General features: G+C 36.2%; 1 protein-coding gene, 1 long non-coding RNA gene and 1 pseudogene across 15 annotated transcripts; 1 reads left to right on the top strand and 2 right to left on the bottom strand.

Annotated features, from left to right (window-relative positions):
• Positions 1–632: 632 nt before the first annotated feature.
• LOC122073062 lies at positions 633–10,961 on the bottom strand. 14 transcript variants are annotated; one of them, XR_006138654.1, is made up of 12 exons: positions 10,473–10,961; positions 9,878–9,948; positions 7,804–7,938; positions 7,528–7,702; positions 7,282–7,384; positions 7,035–7,192; positions 6,686–6,833; positions 4,803–4,973; positions 4,067–4,468; positions 2,847–3,074; positions 945–1,089; positions 633–863 (listed from the first exon to the last, which is right to left on the bottom strand). It is a non-coding gene; the product is annotated as an uncharacterized LOC122073062 (long non-coding RNA). The 14 variants fall into 14 exon arrangements; XR_006138652.1 differs by lacking the exon at positions 2,847–3,074 and having other exon boundaries at positions 9,878–10,271; positions 10,473–10,545; positions 10,651–10,961; XR_006138650.1 differs by lacking the exon at positions 2,847–3,074 and having other exon boundaries at positions 10,473–10,545; positions 10,651–10,960.
• Positions 10,962–12,887: 1,926 nt separating this feature from the next.
• LOC122074401 lies at positions 12,888–13,967 on the top strand (annotated as a pseudogene).
• A 162-nt stretch (positions 13,968–14,129) lies between these two features.
• LOC122074400 (probable CCR4-associated factor 1 homolog 6) lies at positions 14,130–15,083 on the bottom strand. Its single transcript, XM_042639221.1, has one exon. It carries the CDS (start codon positions 15,081–15,083, stop codon positions 14,130–14,132), a length of 954 nt encoding a protein of 317 aa, XP_042495155.1.
• Positions 15,084–21,797: the final 6,714 nt, after the last annotated feature.

The following is a 21,797-nucleotide window of genomic DNA, read 5'->3' as shown; positions in this document are numbered from 1 at the left end:
CTTTCATAATACATAGGCACAAGATGGGATGGACCAGTACAAGAAAAAAGGGTTTTCAGGACAATTTTTCTGTCACAAATATCAAAATATTGTCGCTAATACATATTACGGACAATTTAAATTTTTGTTGCACATTTGTCGTTACAACGGCCTGGAAAATTTTTTCCGTCTCTAAGGGGTCAATTGTGATAAATTTAGAGACAGTAACTTCTCATCACAAATAATGACTAAAGCGATGGAAAAATCTGTCCTAAATATTGTGTTGTCAGGGTCATTTAGCAACAATATATTTCTCTATAAAGGATGAATTTTTGCCACAGCCACTTATTATCATTAAGTATTAAAAAACTATTTCATTTGAGACAATATTTCAGTCGTCAATAGTGTCCTTATAAAGAGAGATTACTTTCGTCTCAATTAAGAAAGGCTTTTTTAAATACTTTATCATTCGAGACAAAAAAAATTCTATTGCAAATAATATCTGCCTTATAGAGACAAATAAGTCAGTCACAATTAGGAAAGGCTTCATGCTTTTGGAGACCGAAAAAATCCGTTCCTAAAAGTTATATGAAAAAAAAAAAAATTTCATTTTCCTAACATACATAATATCATTACCTGTTGTTACACATTACTAGATCCAACCAGACAACGCTTAATAATTATGTCATCCAAAATTATTAACATGAGACAAATCCATACAAATTTAATATTTATATAATCATCAAATAAAACTAATATTATAGAGAATTTTTTCTGGACATACAATCCAAATGACCCTATATGCCCAATCCATGATCAATGCTCTCCTTAGCAGCAACCTCTTTCCTCCAAACTTCCTTATTGGTTCGTTGCTTTTACCTACGCTGCAAAATTGAAACATTGCCACAAATCATTAGCCGATATTTTTGTCATGGTTATTTATAGTGAAGGGTTTTGATTCTTACCTTCCAATATATATGTTCTGCTAAATTAATGTATATAGAAAAGATAACCATAGTGATTGGAGAAGAACTTGCTCTATATAGAAGACATCTCCAAAGCAAAGGAGAATAAAGACATTTACTCCCACAGAGACATCTTGACTTCACCCTGATATCGAAAAGAAAGAATATGAGATGAATGAAAGTGATTATAAAGACTAACCCTATAGATAAATAAAATAATGCTTGAACATTACGTTATTTTCCCTTTCTTTAATCAAATAAGAAATAATTTGGGATTTCAATTCCTTTAATTAGGCAAATTTGATTCTAAAAGCACCATAGGCAAAGGTCATATAACAAGAACAAAATCATTTGCACACAAGCAGGCAAGTAACCAGCCACAGCAAAAATGAAACAAATTTATTGAATCCTCCCCCCAACCTGCAGCAAACACAAATGCACATGCATAGTATGGAAAAGATGAAGAGAAGTATGTATCTGTAAATTGTAAGGGAATATAAGTAATTTTATGATTATAATTATAGTCATCAAGGTAAGGGGTGCGCTTGGTCTAACGGTAAAAGTACGAATGTTGCGACCTGATGGTCAAGCAATTGAAACAGCCTCTTGACATTCTCGGGGTAAGTTTGCGTATTTCTCACCCCCTGGACCCCGCACATGCGGGAGCCTCGTGCACTGGATACACCCTTTTTATAGTCATCAAGGTGACGCCTTGGCGTCTAGGCACTATCATGGGTCCAATGCGACAGCATGTCTTGTTTGATGCAGCATGTCTTGTTTGATGCGAGAAAGGCAACTACCTTAGATGTCTTGGCGTAGTCTTGTGACAACACACCTTATATTATATCAGTTATTTGACATTTCACGAATTTACATAAAAAATTGTTTTTTTTTTTTTCTTTTATGAATGTGTATATTATATTATGTGCTTTGTTTATTATAAGTTGGTTTTCTCATTTTGGGTCATTACTAGCATAATTATATCATATTGCATTGATATGGCTTATATGTTGCATATAAGCATAATTATATAAATTATCATTGTTATATTACATATATTGTGTGCCCATGGTCTTGACAATTATGTTCAAATAAGCCACATAAGACAAATGATCATATTCTAACTTAGTGCATCTGCCTGCAAGACATCCGAACCTATTTGAAAATCAGCTATTGTTTAGTGTCAGATTCTACTGGTTTATTCAATAGAGAGATAAAGCAGGTTCTTTGAGGGTAAGTTCTTCTGTAGATGAAGTCAAATCAATTAAAAATTGTGATACGTACTTTGGGATTTCTTGAATTAACTGACAAGAGGAGTCATATGGACAGACTTCATATTGGAACATGCAATCAGGAGTTAGTATTTGCTCTAGGTTTTGGATGCCTTTGTATCTTTATCCATAACTAGTTGTATCTTCATTTTTTATTTTTTTTTTGTTCAGTCATCAATTGGAAGCGAGCAAGATGGTGATGAATTGCGATTGGTCCAAACCTTTGACCAGCGGCTTCTTGCGACCTGCCCAGAATGCCCATACATACCAAGACCTTGTTCACACAGCGAATAAAGGGGGAGGGGGCGTGGGTGTGGGTGTGGGGGTTAAGAAATCCATAACTATCTCTATGTTAGTATTATATTTCAACCATTCGACTCCTCTCCCATCCTTATTTCCTATATACTTCTGAATTGTCTTCTCAAGACATGCACAAGGATAAATTTATCTCTACCACTGTAACTGCATCTTAATGTGGTCCATATTATCCTGTAAGAGTAGAAAAAAATACTACATCTGGACAATAAAGAATAGCGATTTCATGAATAAAAAAGCTACTACACAAGAATGTCATAGAGAACTAGATAAACAAAAGATTGCAAAGAAATCTAAATTCTAGAGGAAATGTTACCTGGTCAGTGATATCCATTCCCATATAATTTACACCAATTGCTTCTCCTACCTTGCTAAATATAAGCTCCACATACATTAAAAATGTCTTCGTACCAAATAATTCTGTGTCAAATATATATTCCCGCTTTAAAGGTATTCCACGTTCTAGGACTTCTCTCATGAAGTCCTGAGCTTCCTTCACACCAGCACCAGAAAATATCTCCATATCTGTTTTCCCAATTATGCCCTAAACAAGATGCACAAATTTGAGGAGATATGCCCATAGGAAAACTAGCTAGTAAGAACCACTTCTCTGTGCATGACACTGGGCCGTCCATAAAACAAGGCAAAATTTGTCAGAGATAGTGGACTGTATCTTTGAATTGGAGGCCTAAATTTTCCATCTGACCAAGTCAAGGTGTCCTCTTCCCATTCCATTGTTTAAACGGCCTCTAGGCGACGATGGCAATCGAGGGGGGAAAAATTAAGGCAACACCAATAAGGTACATAGGCACCACCTTAACAACTATGATGCTAAGTTGTTATTCAGTTTTCTTGCCATACATGTAGTAATAATGACTTCTAAGGGACTTTCTAATTACTTTATTTCATTTCTTGTAATATCAACTATCTATATTTATGTACTGGACCATTGAGAATCCTCCCAACGATTAATGAAGAGTTGTTTACAACTATGTTGCTGTGAGAGACAGTTTGCTCTATGAGAGTGTGGTGAGATTCCATTGATGAGAGGCCAAAATGCAGTGAGAACCCATTGGCTTCCCTATCCTCTTCTTCCTATCCTTTTCTTTTTTATTCCTAAGTTGTTATTCTGTCCCAAAGCTCTGTGTTAGTTCAATGCAATCTTGATTTTCTGTAGGCCTGGGTGTTAGACTGTTATTGTTGTTCTCTTGCAGCCTAACTCTCCCTACATTACTCAATCTACAGGAGAATGAAATACAGAGTGGAGAACAATATAATGGCTGGTTTATGATAGAAATGTCACATCATTGGAAGAGTTGACCATAAAACAATTTTGTCTTTACACTAAAATTCCAATTTCTTGTCGAGATTTAAAACAGTTGTCTTAAACGACCAACAAATGCCAGTATGAGGTAAAGAAGAGGAAATTCAGAATAAGACAATAAGTATTTTCTATCTGCAGTCTCAATAACACAAGCAATAATATAAACCCACACACAATCCTCCAAAAGAAAAATTGTGAGTGAATCTAATTACCTGATGCCCAATGGCAACTGGCGCAGTCTGGAGAATAAAATGCAAGAAATTATCAGCTCTTTTCGAAATATGAGACAATTATTCCACAGGTGAGTATTGCCTTCCAAGATTTTTTATGTTCTCCTGTAACTTTTTCACGAGTGTCTGCTCCCTCTGGATACTTGTCTCCTACAGTTTCTCTCGTTGCAAGGCCCGTTGCTTCCAGTGGTTATAAGTTTCATACTTGGCATCTATTTCAAGGCTTTATTTTGAACATCCTTTTCTACCGTAGGGAAATCTCATCCATAATGGAAACTGAACGCTTGTCACCGGCAAACTTCTCTTCCCCATCTCAAAGCTCCTCAAGAATCTCCAATTCCTTGAGCTCCACTTCCTGCCTCTGTTTGCTTAGGTTGTCCAGCCCTTCAATGAGAAAGCGGTCGGCATTAGATAGCTTATACTCCCAGTGCTTTACCAGTAATGACAACTGTGTGGAATCTTTCTCGCTATAATTAGTTAACTCTAGGACACACTTGAAATCAACTATAGACGGCTCCTCTTTTAAGTTGGAACAAAACAACACTAGTTTAAATTATTGCAATCCTCCAAGGAAGCACATTGTGGACAAGAAAATAAGAAAAGTCTGTTAAAATACATTCTAAATTGCAAATAGACGCTTATCACTGTTAAAAATTTTAATATAACATTCAAGATTACAATAATAATATAACTCCAAAGGCAAGGCTGTATAACCTACCCCTCTCTGAGTGATAAGCTGTCTGGCATTGTACTGTGCCACCACATCTTTCAAGGTTTCATCGATTATGGAAGACAGGACTGTATGATTATAGTCCACCCCAAGAGTTATGTAGATTTCAGGTGACCGATCTGGAACAGGTCATGTAAGAACTCGAAGCCCAATAGTGACCTACACAAAAGATACCCTCAATAGATACAAAGATAATTATGAAATAAATATGAAATAAGCCCAACAAACAGCAGAAGCTTACATGGACCATAAATGACTCCGCATTCTCGATTGAAGAATTAGGTTATACTCGGCAACACAATCTATACCTTTGATCTTAATATTTCATTTGAAACTACATGTGTTCTTGAATGCTGTTGTGGCATGATAATTTTCAAGATTTATCCAATGCAAATGTTTCCAAACACATACAAATTTTCAGCATATACTAATCCAAATCTGCAACCATCAAAGATAAACTGGGGCCTAGTTTGGCCTCCTTTTTGCTTTCATAGGACTAAGGATAAAGTTGTCCTTATCATCATTCTAATCCTCTCTTTTTAAAAAAAAAAAATTCTTTAATTATTTGGTATTCAAGTGTCTCATGAAATAGATTCATTGATCAGGTCACAAAATACCATGTAAAACCGAGGTTCAAATGGACATTGACTTTGGACATAAACAAACTGGATTAGCTTAAATCCTATGATGTTAGGACTTCTGTTACAATTTGGGATGAAAATGATGCTGACACAAACTGGAAATCTGAAAAGGAAACCAGGTTCAGAAGTTGTCTTGCATTGAGTATCAGGCTCAAAGCCAGTACAGAGCCTTAGCCACAGTTTTACCTGTGAATCCTGAACCATTATACAAGCTCATTGCACTGGCATTGAATGTAGTCCTACTGCAATGACTGCCTATGATACTATGAACCAACAACTTAGCAGATATTGATTTGATAAGATTTCCAAACACCAAACATGTTAAGCAGTTGGTTCATACTGCCGAAGCTCATTCCCTAGAGGCACACTCCATAATGTGACGTCAAGGCCATACAATACAAACAGGTGTCTAAAGCCCGGAGCTTAGAGAATGTTGAAGAGATCTGGTCGCCTACAATAAAGCTCCATCATCTATAATTAAGCAATAGAACTAGAGAGGTAAGGTTCATAGTCAATCTCAAACAAAGTCTACTTAATCCAAAGACGTGTCTTTCGCTCCCTTTCTATCAAAATTGTCCATTGAAGCCTGAATTTAAAGTAACTTAACCTGAAATGTCCTATTCTAAACCCTATCTTATGCATAGCTTAACCAAGAAGGCCTTGTTGAGGGAAAATAGCATAGGTGCTTAGGCTCTAATAATACTAACCAGTGCCTTGGCTCACCTTAACAGCATGGCAACTATGATCAAATTTGGTCCTAGGCACTGGGAGAGCAAAGCCAACAAAGCTGAACCTAATGCAGTTAACTAAACCTCGCCTATAGATAACTGGGTGGGAACTGGGAAGATGCAAAACAGAATGAGTAGAGCAGGGGAAGAGGAGGTAAAACCCATAGAAAAGAAAGAAAACAGATGAACAGAAGTGAAGAAAATAATCAAATTCAAAATGAAAATTAAGTACAGTAGCAACTCGTAACTGAACCCAAACACATGAAAGGCTTATGTAGAATCCCCAAGCCAACCCAAACGCTGATTAGGCCATCCGTCCTGTTGTAAGTGGAGCTAATATATAATAAGAGAATAGGAGTTTGTGTCACAAGAGAACAATTGATGCCAAAAGCAGACAGCATTATCAAAATTACATATTTATTTGCATGAGAAAATTTGCTATCAAATAAATTACAGAAAGATCAAAGAGAAAAATGTTCGAGATTTTAATGATAAATCACACCTTCGCCACTTACGACCTCACCAATACAATATGCAGAATTCCTTCTCTCTGCAAGAATTCTAACTGAAGTCTCTGGACTAATGACAAGAACCATCCCAATACCCTCATTGAAGGTTCTCCACATCTCAGCATCTTCTATTCCTCCAGCCTGCTCAGGAAAAGAAATAATCAAAATACAAAGAATATATGTCATTATATTTTAATCTGTCAGCTGCCATCTATGTTTCGGTCCTTGCCTTCTTTTTTTTCTTTTGGGGAAGGTGGGGGGGGAGGACCTCCTTTTTCACATTATTAAAGGTGAGGTGAACTAATGATTGAAATCAAAAGCTCCCTATTTCTTAATTTTTACCTTTTGGATTCATCTGAACACTGGAAGACTTCCCAAGAATCTTTGTAAATTGCTGCTCCAAGACCTTTTGGAAAAACTCGAGGTATGTTATCTGTAAAGCCACCACTTGTGATGTGGGCTATTCCCTTCACACCACCCTTGCTGATGATGTCAAGTACCTTTTTCAACGATTAAAAAATACATAAGTGGTACCATTTATAATACCCAAGAAGTGGGAAAAAAATGTGTAATGAAGGCAAGGAATTACCTGTTTAACATAGATAATAGTTGGTGGCATCAGAGCTTCACCCAAAGTGATACATTCACCAGGAAGTTGGTCCTTCAAAGAAAGGCCACCATGAGCAAGATCCCTGTAAATAAATAAATTGAGGATTTTAAAATTTTACAGAAATTGCCACTGAATTTTATAGCGGATTAATAAAAGCAAAATAAACCTTCTTAAGATACAAGTGGAGATAATCAAAAGCCAAAGATTTTCTTAACACCAGCAGACCTTCTCCGACTAGAGAGAATCCTTTAGAATGGACTCAACTAGATGGAAGTCCAATGAGAACATCTCCCTCCACAATGCTTTTCCCATCAATCACTGAATCCTTCTTTACAATGCCGACAGCAAAACCGCTGAGATCATATTCTTCATCAGCGTAGAAATCTGGCATTTCAGCTGTCTACAAGGCAAGGATAAGTTATCTTCGAGGAATGAAGATTGCACAACTCAATCTATTTTTCTAAGGAGTTATTCGGGATGTCAGAATAGAGAAGAGAGCACCTTCAACCGACAACTTCGTTGCCTGCTCTTCCTGCTCAGCCAAGATGTGTTAAACGGAACCTTCTTCATAAATGTCTGTAAAGGTGGATAATGTTACTACTGGTCTGCTGCTTTGGCTCTTTCTTTCTCCACCTACTGTGACGAAAGAAAGCAAAGAAGCTCAGCTTCTTGCAGGTCCCAACAAAGGAAGAAGCAAAGCATCAATTAACCGAAGTATGGTCAAAGTCAAATCCATCACACATGAACAGGGGAGAAGGTAAAAAAAAAAAAAAAAAACAAAACAAAAACATTTAACCAACTGGGCACTGAGGTGGGGGATTTTCAATGGTTGCCGAAACAAAATTTGAAACATGCACAATCTACAATTTTGCCATTCTTATACACAACCCCCCACCCAAAAAAAAAAAAAAAGAAGCCTTAGGGATGGATCACTTCTATTGGTTCCCAAAACAATAATTGAACCATGCAGAGTTTACAAGTTTTATACACTTCTCAGAAGAAAAAAAATCTACAAATTTCTCCCTAATTACTGAACGCTTGACTGTTAAGGCTACTAGATGAGAACATAGCAAATGACTCTCCAACATCATCATCCTCATCATCATATTCAACGAATTATCCGACTCATCCTCTTCATCATCAACCGGAGGAGGAAACCAAATGAGAACATTATTTTCAATATCTAACGGCTGTTGTATTTTGTCACTGTTCCTGAATGGGAAGAAACAGAGAAGGCGTCCTCATCCCATTCTATAGTTTAAAAGATAAGAGCTTGAACGCACTGACAAAATGGACAATATAAAGTCAAAAAACTGAAAATGAGCTCAGTGGAATTAAATAAACATTTTTCCAGACATTGTACAGTTCCTCATACGCTGATTGCATTTCATAATAGTCAAAGTAACCGATAAAACACTAGTAGACTTCCCTGTGGTCATTATCCCTAGCATTTCTTTCACACTTGTCAGAAGCTGCATGTTTGAAATAGGTGAAGACTTCAGTAGAAATCAAACAACCTCATAGTAGTATGGCACAACTACAAAAGGACAAAAGGTTTTGCTGAAATCCATGGAGCTGATATGGGATACCATGATGTCCATCACAGAGGGGTGGGGGGGTGGACCCTCTGGATTAGCCATGACAGATGTGTGTGGTATCATTCTCTAGGATAAATAGAACAAATTAACTAGCTCTTGGGGAGATTGATCATTAGAACCCAGCTCCTGTACTCTTTTTTTTTTTTTTTTCAAAAACCCTGAACAGATTACAAGGTTTTTATCACTAATCAGAATCCACAAATTATTCCTACTTCTTGATACAAAAAACAGGTAGATGCCCCCATTGCCATAAATCACTAGTGATGGAATGGGTCAGTTTCAGAATGGATCATGGTGTACCATCCTGTAAGAAATTTATTAACAAAAAGAGAAAGAAAAGGAAAAGGTGAGTTAAAGGCATTCATAGAGGTGAAAGATGTACGATGATAGTAAGAAGAACGAGGCACAGCCCAACACGATAAAAGTAACTCAGCTAAATGGGACCGGAACTACATGGATCCTGGCCAATAAATAAGCTCTAACCGAGGTCATTCTAGGGACAAGACTTAGATTCTACATGTCATTCCTCACTACCGGAGCATCCCTAGGCCTCTGTTGAACATAATCATACCACATAAGTCTTCTGGTCTTACTACTTGCTCAAAGAGACTTCAACTCCAATTGAATATAATGTCTATAGCAAAACAGAAATCTTGTTATCAACTGATAACTTACCACAGATTTGACTGTGACTCTCCATAATTTAACAAATGTTTCACCAGATTAAAAAAAAAAAAAAATTGATGCGAAAGAGATAGGTGTTGGCACCAACACTGTTGGACTGAAGAAAAATGATAGAAATAAGCATACATCATAACAGCATTAATTGCAACTTCTAAAACTAAAATATAGCCAACTCAAAAACATACATGAAAAAAGGGTGACAACATGTAACTGATACATAATATAATTAAAATTGACCAGACTCAAATCGGTCCTCAACTAGAGTTGGTAAGCCCCAAAACACCATAATTTACCTTGCTACCCAAAACAAGAGATTACAGATAAGCTCCTTGACTGAGGCTTTCTAACTTACCACCATGCATACCTGTCCATCAATGGACCATAAAGAATTAATTTAATCAGTAGACATGTCAAACAACATATTATGCATGCAAACTAATAGTTTATAGCTTACATATCATCTTCATTTTATATGTCGATTTGAAAGCTTTCACCACCACATTAAAGAAATGAAAATCAAATGACAACTTGAAAAAAAAAATCTCAATCTGGAATTACAAAATCCATTGTGATTCAATAGGTTGTTTGACAAAAGAAGAGGTGGGATCTGAATTCCTCTATATCAACCAAGGAAAATCTGGAATATACTTGGGTTCCTCAACTCCAGTGAGATTGATATCTGACCATCTGTCAAAAACATAGAGAGAGAGAGAGAGAGAGAGAGAGAGAGAGAGTTGATAGTTTGACTGCTGTATTATTGTAATGATGCTATTAAAGGGAATTTAATAGTAAGAAGAAGGAGAGGTACATAACTCTCCAACATAATTGAAAGGGACTTTGATAATAAGAGTTAATAAGAAGGAAAAGAGGAGATAATACGCGAAATACTTGTGATCTTGGGCAATTCATGACCTCAGAAACCCTTCCTCTTCAATCGATCCTTCTCTTCCCCTTATTAGATCTGGAAAATGCCAAAATTTCAGATTTTACTCAACTCTGGAGTTCGAAGTCTTGTGTATGACAAAATTTAGATCTAGAACAACCCAATTGAATTAATATCAAATACATACTCAATTTAGAAGAAGAATAAGATGATCAAGAAGTAAATGGACTAGGGCGAATATGTTTAGCAGCACTGCAGCGCACATAGTTGATTGTCGCCTGGGACTAGCAGCGGTGACGGATGTTGTTGGATGGGGCAAAGAACAGCTACGTATAAGAAATCCTTTTCCTACAAATCGATCAGATCCTCACTCCTCAGTCCTCACTCGATCAGATCCTCTATCTTCTTCAGTCCTCACTCCTCACTCGATCATATCCTCGTTTTCTTTTTTTCCTGAAATCCTTACTCAGAATCCCAAATTTAGTTCCCGCGCGCGCAGACACCAGGACTTAAAATTTAAAATAATAACATTAGTTGGACCGAATCTTTCGTATAAATTTCGGGTCGTCCGAAAACTAATCACTTAGGCTATGTTTGGTAGCCAGGAGAAGAAAAGGAAAGAGAAAAGGATCTAGAAAAGAAAAAAAAATGATGAGAAAATAAAAAGAGTATTTATGTTTAGTAAGCAAGAGAAGAAAATAAAATAAAATAAAAAAATTCAAAAAATTTTGAATTTTAGGAGAGAGATAGACACATAGAAAATCATTGTGTAATCATTCATTCTTTGTCTTATTATGTTTTCATACTTTTCTTTTCTTTTCTTCTCTTGGCTACCAAACATAGCCTCAGTTGTCGACTTTTATTTTTAAATTGGAATTAATCAGATATACCGATTTAATCATAGTGGGATGTTTATTGCCTAATTCTCATATTTTTTTCATATATAATATCAATTTTTCCATTTATGTATCTCCATTCTGACTTACTACTGTAACCTATCCTTATAAGGACCCCCCCCCCAATATTTTAGTAAGTTTTGCTCGTGTTTTTAGCTTTAGCTACTAAGCAAGACATTAAGCTAGAATTTAAAGGTTTGCTTTATTTGTGCTTAGGATCAGGGTTTGGCACACATTTAGGTTATCTATTTGATTATACTTGGGTTTCTACAGGTATGGGGGTATTTCAGTCATTATGAAAAAATATTGTAGATTTAATAACCAATTCAAACATCCATGCACGGTAGTTAGAATCTTTTCGTTTGAGAGGAGGGAAGTGAAATATTTGAAAAAATGTGGGGAAACTTGATATTTAACTATAGTACTAGGAAGAGATTAATAATTCCTCTTAAAATTTGATTTGGACACCAAGTGCTCTAGACTTCGGTTTGCTTGCTTTTCTGAGGGTTTTAAGAGGGTGCCAATTCAAGGAACAATTGAGCCCAATATATAAAACCAAAAGCAGGCTCGACCGCTTGTTAAATGTGTTGGACTTGAACCAAGATTTAATGTTATTCGGTCGGTTTTGTGGGGAATCCGAAATCCTATCCAATAGTTATTCGATTGAGATCTTTCCATTATTGTCCAATTCAATCAAATATGTCTAAAGCTATAGTTAGAGATAAATGTCTCAATAGCTAAAGTCTGCTCAATCCGATTCTAGAAGCCTAATAAAAGATCGGTATCAAATTGATATGGGATCATGCCTAACTTATGACAATTGATTACGTAAATGTGTCGATCCTGGTATGAGGTGCTAAAGTGGGAAGACCGACTGACCTAGCACGACCTCACTCATTGACACGCCTTTTTTCATATGGTCACAATTTTCAATATTAACATCGAATCGATGGTATCAACCATTCGTATTGGTATCAATCATGAATGATATTAATATTCTAATTAATATGAATCAATTGATATGATAGGGGTTGGGGTTAGGGTCATATGAAAACAATTATCTCACATAGCGGTGTCAACGGGTCAATTTGGCCTGGTTTTGGTATGGGTTGAATCGTTTTATTGTGGAAATGGTGAAACCAAAACCAAACTAATAAAGAAATCTGGTTTCGGTGTTTGTTTGGTTTTGGTTTGGCTTTGGTTTTTCATCCGATTTGGGTTTGATTTTTCATACAAAACTATGTAAAAACTTGGGTTTTTAATAAATTTTGGACTTTTTTGATTTCTTACCGGTTTATTTTGATTTCGCTCATGGCTTGAATTTGATTCCAATTTGGTTTTGGATTCGTTCGGTTTCTAGTGCAATTTGGTTTGTTAGTGAGGTTACAATCTCTCAGACAAAAATTGACCCAATAAGCCTTCGATTTAGTTGGTATAGGTTCAATCGGCTTGGCCTGGGATGATTTTATTGGTTCGATTTAGGTATTGACACCCCTAATCTCACATCATACATGAATAACCCCATGTGGAACGATAGAAGAAGCACGGCTTCTCTTTGATGAAGTGAATGCAAAGAAGAATGTTGTCACATGGACACAATGTTGTCCGGCTATATCCAATTGAACCAGATTTTAGGAGCAGAGGAGCATTTTAGGCAGATGCCTCACAAGAATGTCATATCTTGGAACACTATGATTTCTGGGTATGCACATAATGGTCGAATTGATTCTGCTTTTGAACTATTTTTTCAGAAAATTCTTAATAGAAATGTTGTTTCTTGGAACACAATTATAACAGCCATGGCTCAACATGAAAGAATTGATGAAGCAAGAGGACTTTTTGATAGGATGCCTGAAAGAGAAGTTATATTTTGGACAGCAATGATTGCAGGTCTGATGAAGCACGAGCTCTATTTGATAAAATGCCTGAGCGAAATATTGTTTCTCGGAATGCCATGATAACTGGTTATGCCCAAAATTTGAGACCCGATGAAGCTCAAGACTTGTTTGAGAGAATGACTGATAGGGACATTCCATCATGGAATGCGATAATTATGGGCCTTATTCAGAATGAAGATCTAAGGAGAGCCAGGAAACTGTTCAATGAGATGCACAGAAGAAATTCGTCTGTTGGACGACAATGATCACTGGATATGTTCAAGATGGGCAGAGCGAGGCAGGCTGACGGAATCAAGCCTAATCAAGGAACCTTCGCAAGCATGTTAGGTGCTTGTAGCAATTTAGCAGGGCTTGGTGAGGGAAGGCAAATCCATTAGATCATAAGCAAATCAGTTTTCCAGAATAGTAAACTTTTAGAGTCGGCCCTCATGAGTATGTACTCTATATGTGGGGAGATAGATATTGCAAGAGATATGTTTGATAGATCAAGCAAAAGGGATGTTGTGTGACTTGTGTCTTGGAATGGAATAATTGCAGCCTATGCACACCATGGCTATGGTAGAGAAGCGATCTACCTGTTCAAAGAAATGCAGAAATACGGGTTCAAACCGGATGATGTCACTTATGTTGAGGTGCACTCTGCTTGCTGCCACTCTGGCTTGAGGAATTGAAGAAAGACAGATCCATATTGATAGATTGGCCATTGGATCGCGATTTTTAAAATGAAACTAACTATAAAATCCAACAACATTAGGAAAGCTATAAAAAAGCTAGTAGGGAAGCAATTTATAAGCAGTAAATGAGAAAAAAATTCTCGGTTTCTTCATTAACAAATCGATACTACAATGGTAAATTCTTAGATTTCATTTTAATGGTGCATGCTCCATTGACAATATGAAACATGAACAGTAGGAACTAATGCATGACAATGAGACCACCTAAGTGGATTATTGATTGTCCCAAAATAGGGTTGTCCACGGTAATATCCATTTGGAACCACAGTGATGAAGTGGGGCCGGGGTGGCCCAAGTGGGACCCACCTTCTCTTTCTAAAGCTAATACCATAGAGATAACCTTCATAAGCTCCTTCAATCAGTTGATAAACTTTTTTCATCTTTGAAAACACATTGCTCGTGATCAAGCTATCAGAACCCGCTTGATGAGTCTCCCCAACACGCTTCACCTCAAGTATCTTAGCTAGACGTTCCAAACCCAATTCTCCACCAAACAACCCATGACAGAACTTGGCCATAAATTTCAGATCATAAAGCTGAGGAAAGATGGCTCCAACCATATACATGAACTCTTGAAGAGTTCCCGGCATTGGATTATTTGCATTCAAGACCTTAATGAAGTAAGCAATATCATAAACCCCATGAAACGTGAGCCATTGAATCCTATGTCCTTCACACCTTATGATGTTTCCAAACCGAGCAGAAAATGCTTTAATATCAACTCCTTCTCTCTTATTCTTTTCCAAATCAATCCCATTCCGAAGTAATAACTCAACGGATGCAGTCACGTGAAGATCAATGGCAGGATCAAAATCATTAAAATTAAATTGCCAAACACCACCGGAGTGAGGGAGATTACCGTATGCATCAGTGAATGTAAGACCGAACTGTATTGGCTTCAAGCTATTGACATTGAACTTGATATCTTCGTACCGATCAGTTTCAGATGGATTTCTCGGTGTGTTGCGAAGAAAACCAGGAAATTCAGTATCAAAGGCAATCCGATTGTAACTGTGTACTATGCTTTCTATGGAAATCATTTCTTCCTCAAAATTTGAACGCCAGACATTGCGTATCAGTGGCTTCATTGATAAGTTCAGATAGAATAACTAAACTAGAAAGATTAACTCGCTTTGGGCGAAGATGATCAAAAGAAAAACAATTTTGAAGAACCAGAAGAAGAACTCACTTTGGGCGAATACGATCAAAGGAAGAAAAGTTTTGAAGAGCGAGAAGATTTTTTGCTTGGTCTCTGCTTTTCTCCCTTTTTTTGGAAACTCAGTTTGTTTCATCCATTCTTGCTTGAAATACACGGCTTGTTCAGCCACGTTTAGGTCTAGTTTCCAAAAATCTAGAGAGAGAGAGAGAGAGAGAGAGAGAGAGAGAGAGAGATCTGAAACTGAAATTACTTTCTAAAATACGAAAGGAGAGAGAATGATGTTCACAACACTGACCCTTAAAGATTTGATTTTTATCCAAGTTGAAATATATTGAGGTACTAGAATGTCCTAAAGTAAGAAGGAAAAGACTGGCTAACCTGTCAAGTAAATGTAACTGAGTGTGAGCCTCAAGTTATGGAAATCTATAGGGTCATTATTGTCCTTCAAGAAAGAGACAGTTGTTAGGAACTATGGTAATTTGGTAGCCCCTTTGTCAAGTTTGCCACGTTGGCCTCAACACCTTCGCCACCCTCCTAACCCTCGAGCCGCTGCCTGAACCGTTGATTTCTGATCAAGAGAAAGATAACATGCTGATTGTTACGAACATACCACCCGCTGTCGAATCTGATTCCTATATATTTTTTAAACATTTAACCTAGACCATGATGCTAGGACTTCCTTGAAGGAAAATCTTCTAATAACTCATTTAATTTGTGAAATGTTAGTCTAGCAATCAAAGATTGGGAACCTTAAGGTTGAGTGGAGGTGGATAGGGAAATACTTCACAGAGGGAAATCTATTTTAGATTCAATTGGCAAGACTGCATTTATAGCTACCATTTACCACATTTTGATGAAGTGGAACCTTAGGAATTGGATTAGGCAATCTAGAACTATCCACCAAATCTAGGAATCGATCTCATATGAAGGTGCCAGCCTACCAAGACTCATGTATTGACTACTCCTCCCCCCTCTCCCCGTGCTGCCCCGCCGCCGCCCCCGGAAATAGGTTTGTGATCTCTTCTTGGGGTTTACCTCAACTCTTGGATCCTCCTAGATCTTGTTGCTTCCCCTAGTTAAGGGTTGTTTATTCTTTGTTGTTCTTTTCATGGCTTCTCTTGTAAGGGGCCTTTTTATTTATCGTGCTTTGTTGTATATATTAGTTCTTCATCCAAAAAAATAATAGATAATAAATAAATACATAAATAATCCTGATATCAGCATTTTATGAGCTCTTTCATTCCCTCACTTTGCTATACTGGTTTAGATGAAAATGCAATGTAAGCAAAGGAAATATTACGTTCATTGATTATTCTAAATGTGATCTTTGTTAAGGTGATCATAATCATGCAAATATAAATTCATGGATACTCCCCTCAACAAAACTTCTTTATCTCCGTCCAATAAATGAAAATTTATTCTCCATTTGCTTCACTAGAGAATATTAAAATAATTTCACGGAATTTGTTGGAGAATAATGCTATATGCATCTTATCATTTAATCATATAATTAGTTGAATATTAGGATATATACAAGATGGGCTGACATAAATAATTTTAACATCTGTCATTTTCCATAAAATCATGGATTTTAAAATTAATTTGTTGTAAAATTGATATGTACATCTACAATTAAGATAATATGTACTTTCTTATATGACATTTAATTACACCACAATGGAGGCTCATGCATTCTCGGAATAGATTTTAGGTTTACTACACATTTTGAAACTTGATTCTTCTATATTAATTCTCGATTCATAATATATTTTAGACCTAAAATTTATTCCTAGAATGCATACCAAACACAACTTTAATATTCAAATTAGTGAAACGTCAACGGTAATTTGCTTGTCATGTCCTTCAAAAGTAATAGGTTAACAAACACTCATTAATAGCCATGAGGGGAATCCTTCTACCATATATTGCATGTTCTTTGACCTTGTTTTGAATAGTTCTAATAATTTAATTAATATGAATATAGAAGGTTTATGGTGTAAAAGATAAGGCCTTTAGGTAGATTAATTAAATTTTCCTTTTAGCTTTACAATGGTAGTGGTGATGATGAGCTCTTAGACAAGCTCTTAATAGGAAACATTCATGATACATAGGAACAAGATGGGATGTATGTACTGTCTTGACTTCATGAGAACTTGAGACCTCCTGAAGAGTATAGGTTTTTTGCACACCACAGCTCACCAACTATGCTAGGTAGTTGTTGTGGAGCTGATTATTTATATTAGATATATGGTTGGCTTGTTGTAAAACATGCATCATTAATTTGATTATGACTCAAGTGACTAGGGAGACATCTAGTTGGCTAGAATTTGGTGATTTAAATTTCTAGTTTTCTACCAAGTAATTGGGATAAGACTTATTTGAGTTGAATTAAGTATTCCAAAGACAAGTAATTAATGCTAAAACTATTATTGTCGAATTAGATATGCGATGGAATCGATGTGAGATTGCTACACAACTTGGTCAAATCATATTCAAGCTGAATTCTTTCATGTCATTTTAGCAGATTCTCCTGTCATCACAAGACTCCAAATTCTTTAATTCAACAAGCTTTGGATGTTTAGTTAATTTGTTTGTATTTTAGAAAGACTATGTATTTATGTTTTCTAGTAAAGATTTTCTCATTCTACCAAGTTTTCCTATGGCCATGGTGAATAGAAATCCGTTCATCATAGCCCATTTGGGGAACTGACGGTAGGGGTTGCAGGGGTCTCATCCCTTTGATCACGTGGTGATTGTCAGCGTGTCATGAAGGAAAACTTCTTCCTTTCTCATTCCTGTCTCCCTTTCCCTTCAATGAAAAAATTCAAATATCAATTCATACTTTTTTTTGCCCCCTCGCCTCCCCCTCCAAAAAAAAAAAAAAATCTGAACACATATAAAGATAAAGCTGATGTTGTGTATCACAATATTTTTTGGGTGAATAGAAAATATATTCAATAAAGTGCAAAGAATACAAGAACACCCAAGGAGGAGGGAAGAGAGATTTTGGGGGGTGGGGGGAGAGCTACACTGAAGGAAGAACTAACCAACCCAAGTTTTCACAATATTAACTGGTTTTCAATATTATATTTTACAAAGCAGCAGAGATATGAGCATTACTTTACAGCCAGCTAAACTAGACCGACACTTCTAAGATAATTACCTATTAAATTTAGCCTGATTAGGTAATTATATGTTATTAATCACTCACACCTATAAGACTATAACCCTTTGCTTTGATTATTCTATGGTTGTTCGTAATCTCTTCTCTTATAAAACTAACTTATTATCCTGAAAATCAAACAGTATGTATAGTAGCCTTAACATCTTGATACTAAGCTTGAAAATTAGTTATGGATTGGTGGCTTTCTCCGAGCTGGGGTATAATCCATGGTCACTAGGTCTCCTCCATCTGGGTCCTTCTCTTTAGGCACAAACAGATCACTGTGACTCTTCTCTTCACCCAATCCTGGATGATTATCAGCTTTGGCTTCAATACTAACTGTCCTTAAACTTCTAGCTGCAACAAGAAAAAAACCGATATATATAATCAAATTTATGAGAAGCGTTCTTCTGATCAACTTCTCTTTTTCATTTTAAAATATGTAAGATCAATATACCTTCAACAGTGATGGAGAAGATGAAGAACAAGAAAAGAACCACAAGAAGAGCACGTTTGCATGGCAATACAGATCCCATCATATCTCTTTAGGAAACCTTTTGAGAATAAAAAAGAAGCTTATAGTGGGTTGATCTTCTTGTCTCTGGCCTTTGCATCTGATCACCATCTTATATAGATGAGACACTGGTTAGATTTGTTCTGTTGTAGTAATTTTACGTGATTATAAGGTCATATAGAAATACTGCCACGTACGTATAGTTTGCCAAGTATGGTTTCTATCTCATATTCTTTCTCTCTCTTACTTATCAGGTTGGTATAGATCTTGGGCCGAAGCCCAATATATGAAGAAGCCTGAGCCATTAGATCAGCATCTGTTGATGAATTAACAAGTGGGTCCCACACCATAAACTCTAATTGGGCTTTAGGTGGGGAAATGTTTAAGGCTTGTAAGAACAAATAAAGGCCCAATAATGAGAGAGAGGGAGAGGGGGGTGTTGAGGGGGGCCAATACTTGGGCACCTATTGAAGCGAGAGGAATGAAGGTTTGGAAGGAAACAGAAAAGTAAATGAGAGAAAGTGACAGCCGACATCGGCGGGACAAAGGCCATCTCCGACGAGGGAAGAGTGGTGGTGAAGGTGATCGACCACGTGGTACATTCATAATTTGTGTTGCATCCAATTGTTAGGCCCACGTACGGCCCATCTTGTCTCTGAAAGAGGTATACGAACTAAACATGTCTTATCAAAACCTTTACAATGACTAGCTAGGGTTTGGATCTTAGACCATAGAAAATGGATAGGAAGTGAAAACAAACACCAAATTATAAGTACCTCATTTCATTAAACAGGATAAATCGGGTTATGGTGTCCAAGGCTCCATGTAATGTCTTGAGTCTTGGGTCTTGATCCATATATATTTTTCACATCTTGGATGCACCAATTAAGGTCCAGGGAAGCTCATATTGATCCTAAGTTTATATATTCTACAGTAAGCATTTCAGGGATAGGGGAAAAAAAAACCCTTTTGATGTTTTTCTTCCTCCAATGTTTTATGTTGTTAATCCTAAGCCTAGATGCATTGAGGAGAGTTTTGTGCGTCAGGTCGACAATCGACATTATAAAAACATTAGTCAGATCTTTTTTCGTTATCAAATTTCACACTTTGAAACTCACTGATCAAATTATCCCCTTGATTCTTTTTCGTCAATAATCCTAAAGATGGCATGTATGATTTACTTCTGGAATGCAAATTCTAGGGAAAAATCATTAGTTGATCCTACTAGCTAACATTCCCTTGTATTTTTATTTGGGGAAAAGATTGGGCACACAGTCAGGTTGCTCAGCATGTGTCATCCCCTCTTTTTCATTGTTTGGAAAAAGACCTCTTGCTGTAGTGTGTCTAGTCCTATGATTGATATGTATCCCTAACTTACCAAAGAACTGACAGCATTCCTAACCCTCTCCCTTTTATTTATATCAGCTGTCCCCAGTGTTCCCCCATTTGATAATCAATGTGATTTCAGAAAGGGACTGCTGTAGTGTTTGTAACAGATGGTGATCATACATGTAAGTTTTTTTGTTCACTCTCCAGTGTGTATAGTTGATTCTTCAAAATAGAGGGTAAGAGTGTAGTGAGTTTGCTTTTCCATTTCAGAGGTGGGAAAGTAAATTTACAATGTAGATCGAGAGCTAAAGAAGAGATTACCGGCTTATGGTAACCAACATTGGTCACAACCAAATTTGCCCTTCAATTTCCGTTTGGTTACAAGTATAGGAAAATAAAATGAAGTGAAATAAAAATAAATAAATAAATAAATATAATGAAAATTTAATAATCATGAATATGCAACTAATTTAAAATCTTACCAAATATTGGAATTAAAAAATGGATTCCTTAGCCCACCATATTATGCTATTGAAATCCAAGAATTTGTTTGAGGCCAAGAGCGCCCCCTCAAGTAAAGGTTTTCACTGCTAGTTGACCAAAATCAGGATCCCAAATTGCATGAGCAATAGGTCATACATGTAAAGAGTCTTGTACCCATGACTCAAAATTTCCTTGCCAAGCTACATGAATAACTGAAGTAAATAAATTACAGCTTTTAGTAAGTTTTTATGCTGGTCACAGATACAGTTTTAGTAATGATTAGAAGAGTTCTATTATTTATTTTAATTTTACTGTCAATTATATTAAGACCTCAAAAATTTTGATTATTGATTAAAATAATATCTTCATCTTTGTTGTTTAGATGCTTCTAACATAAAAATAATAACTAAAAAAAAAAAAAAGTTCAAATGATGCTCAGGGTAATCCAGTGAGCCTTCAACTCCCATATGTTCTTATGTGGATGAAAATATTCAAATTGATGATTAATATCATAGTTACTAATTTAAGGACAAGAGAACAATATGATGAAATATATAGGTATAAGGAATCCTACAATTTTGACCTTGAGGATAAAAAATAAAAAAAATCAGCACATATATAAAAATTGGATAAATATATTAGATAAAAAATATATATGAAATTAAAGTAAATGTAATTAGATAATAAAGTAGATTTTTTTTTTTTTTTTTTTTAAGGTATAATAGTATTCAGGAAAAATTCTCCCAATGAAGGCATCTCTGGTAGTGGAGGCTGATTTGGTCAAATTGTTTGACAAATAAGGTAGAAAATGTGGTTTTTTTTTTTTAATTATATAAAAAGGCTATATCCCAATTTATTGTAGTTTAAAATATATTAAATACTAATATTCAACTACCTTTTAATGCTAAATTTCATGTAGACAGGGAAATGCTTGTGGCATCACGGCAGGCTACTAGCCAACGGATGGAGTCTAGCAAAAGTCCAGAGAAAGTTGCGTGTTCGATCCTTTTACCACCCCTGCCCTAGCATAAGTCTAGGGAAGATCGACACTCCTATCCCCTCCCCCCAACCCTAGCATAAGTCTAGGGAAAGTTGCATGTTCGACAAACTCATGCCATGGCATCCTGCTGGAGTTCATGTTAAGCTTCATGTGA

Source organism: Macadamia integrifolia, chromosome 3, assembly GCF_013358625.1.
Source record: "Macadamia integrifolia cultivar HAES 741 chromosome 3, SCU_Mint_v3, whole genome shotgun sequence".
Lineage (NCBI taxonomy): Eukaryota > Viridiplantae > Streptophyta > Magnoliopsida > Proteales > Proteaceae > Macadamia > Macadamia integrifolia.
Note: the sequence above shows the minus strand (reverse complement) of the source record. Positions and strands in the feature narration are given on the sequence as shown.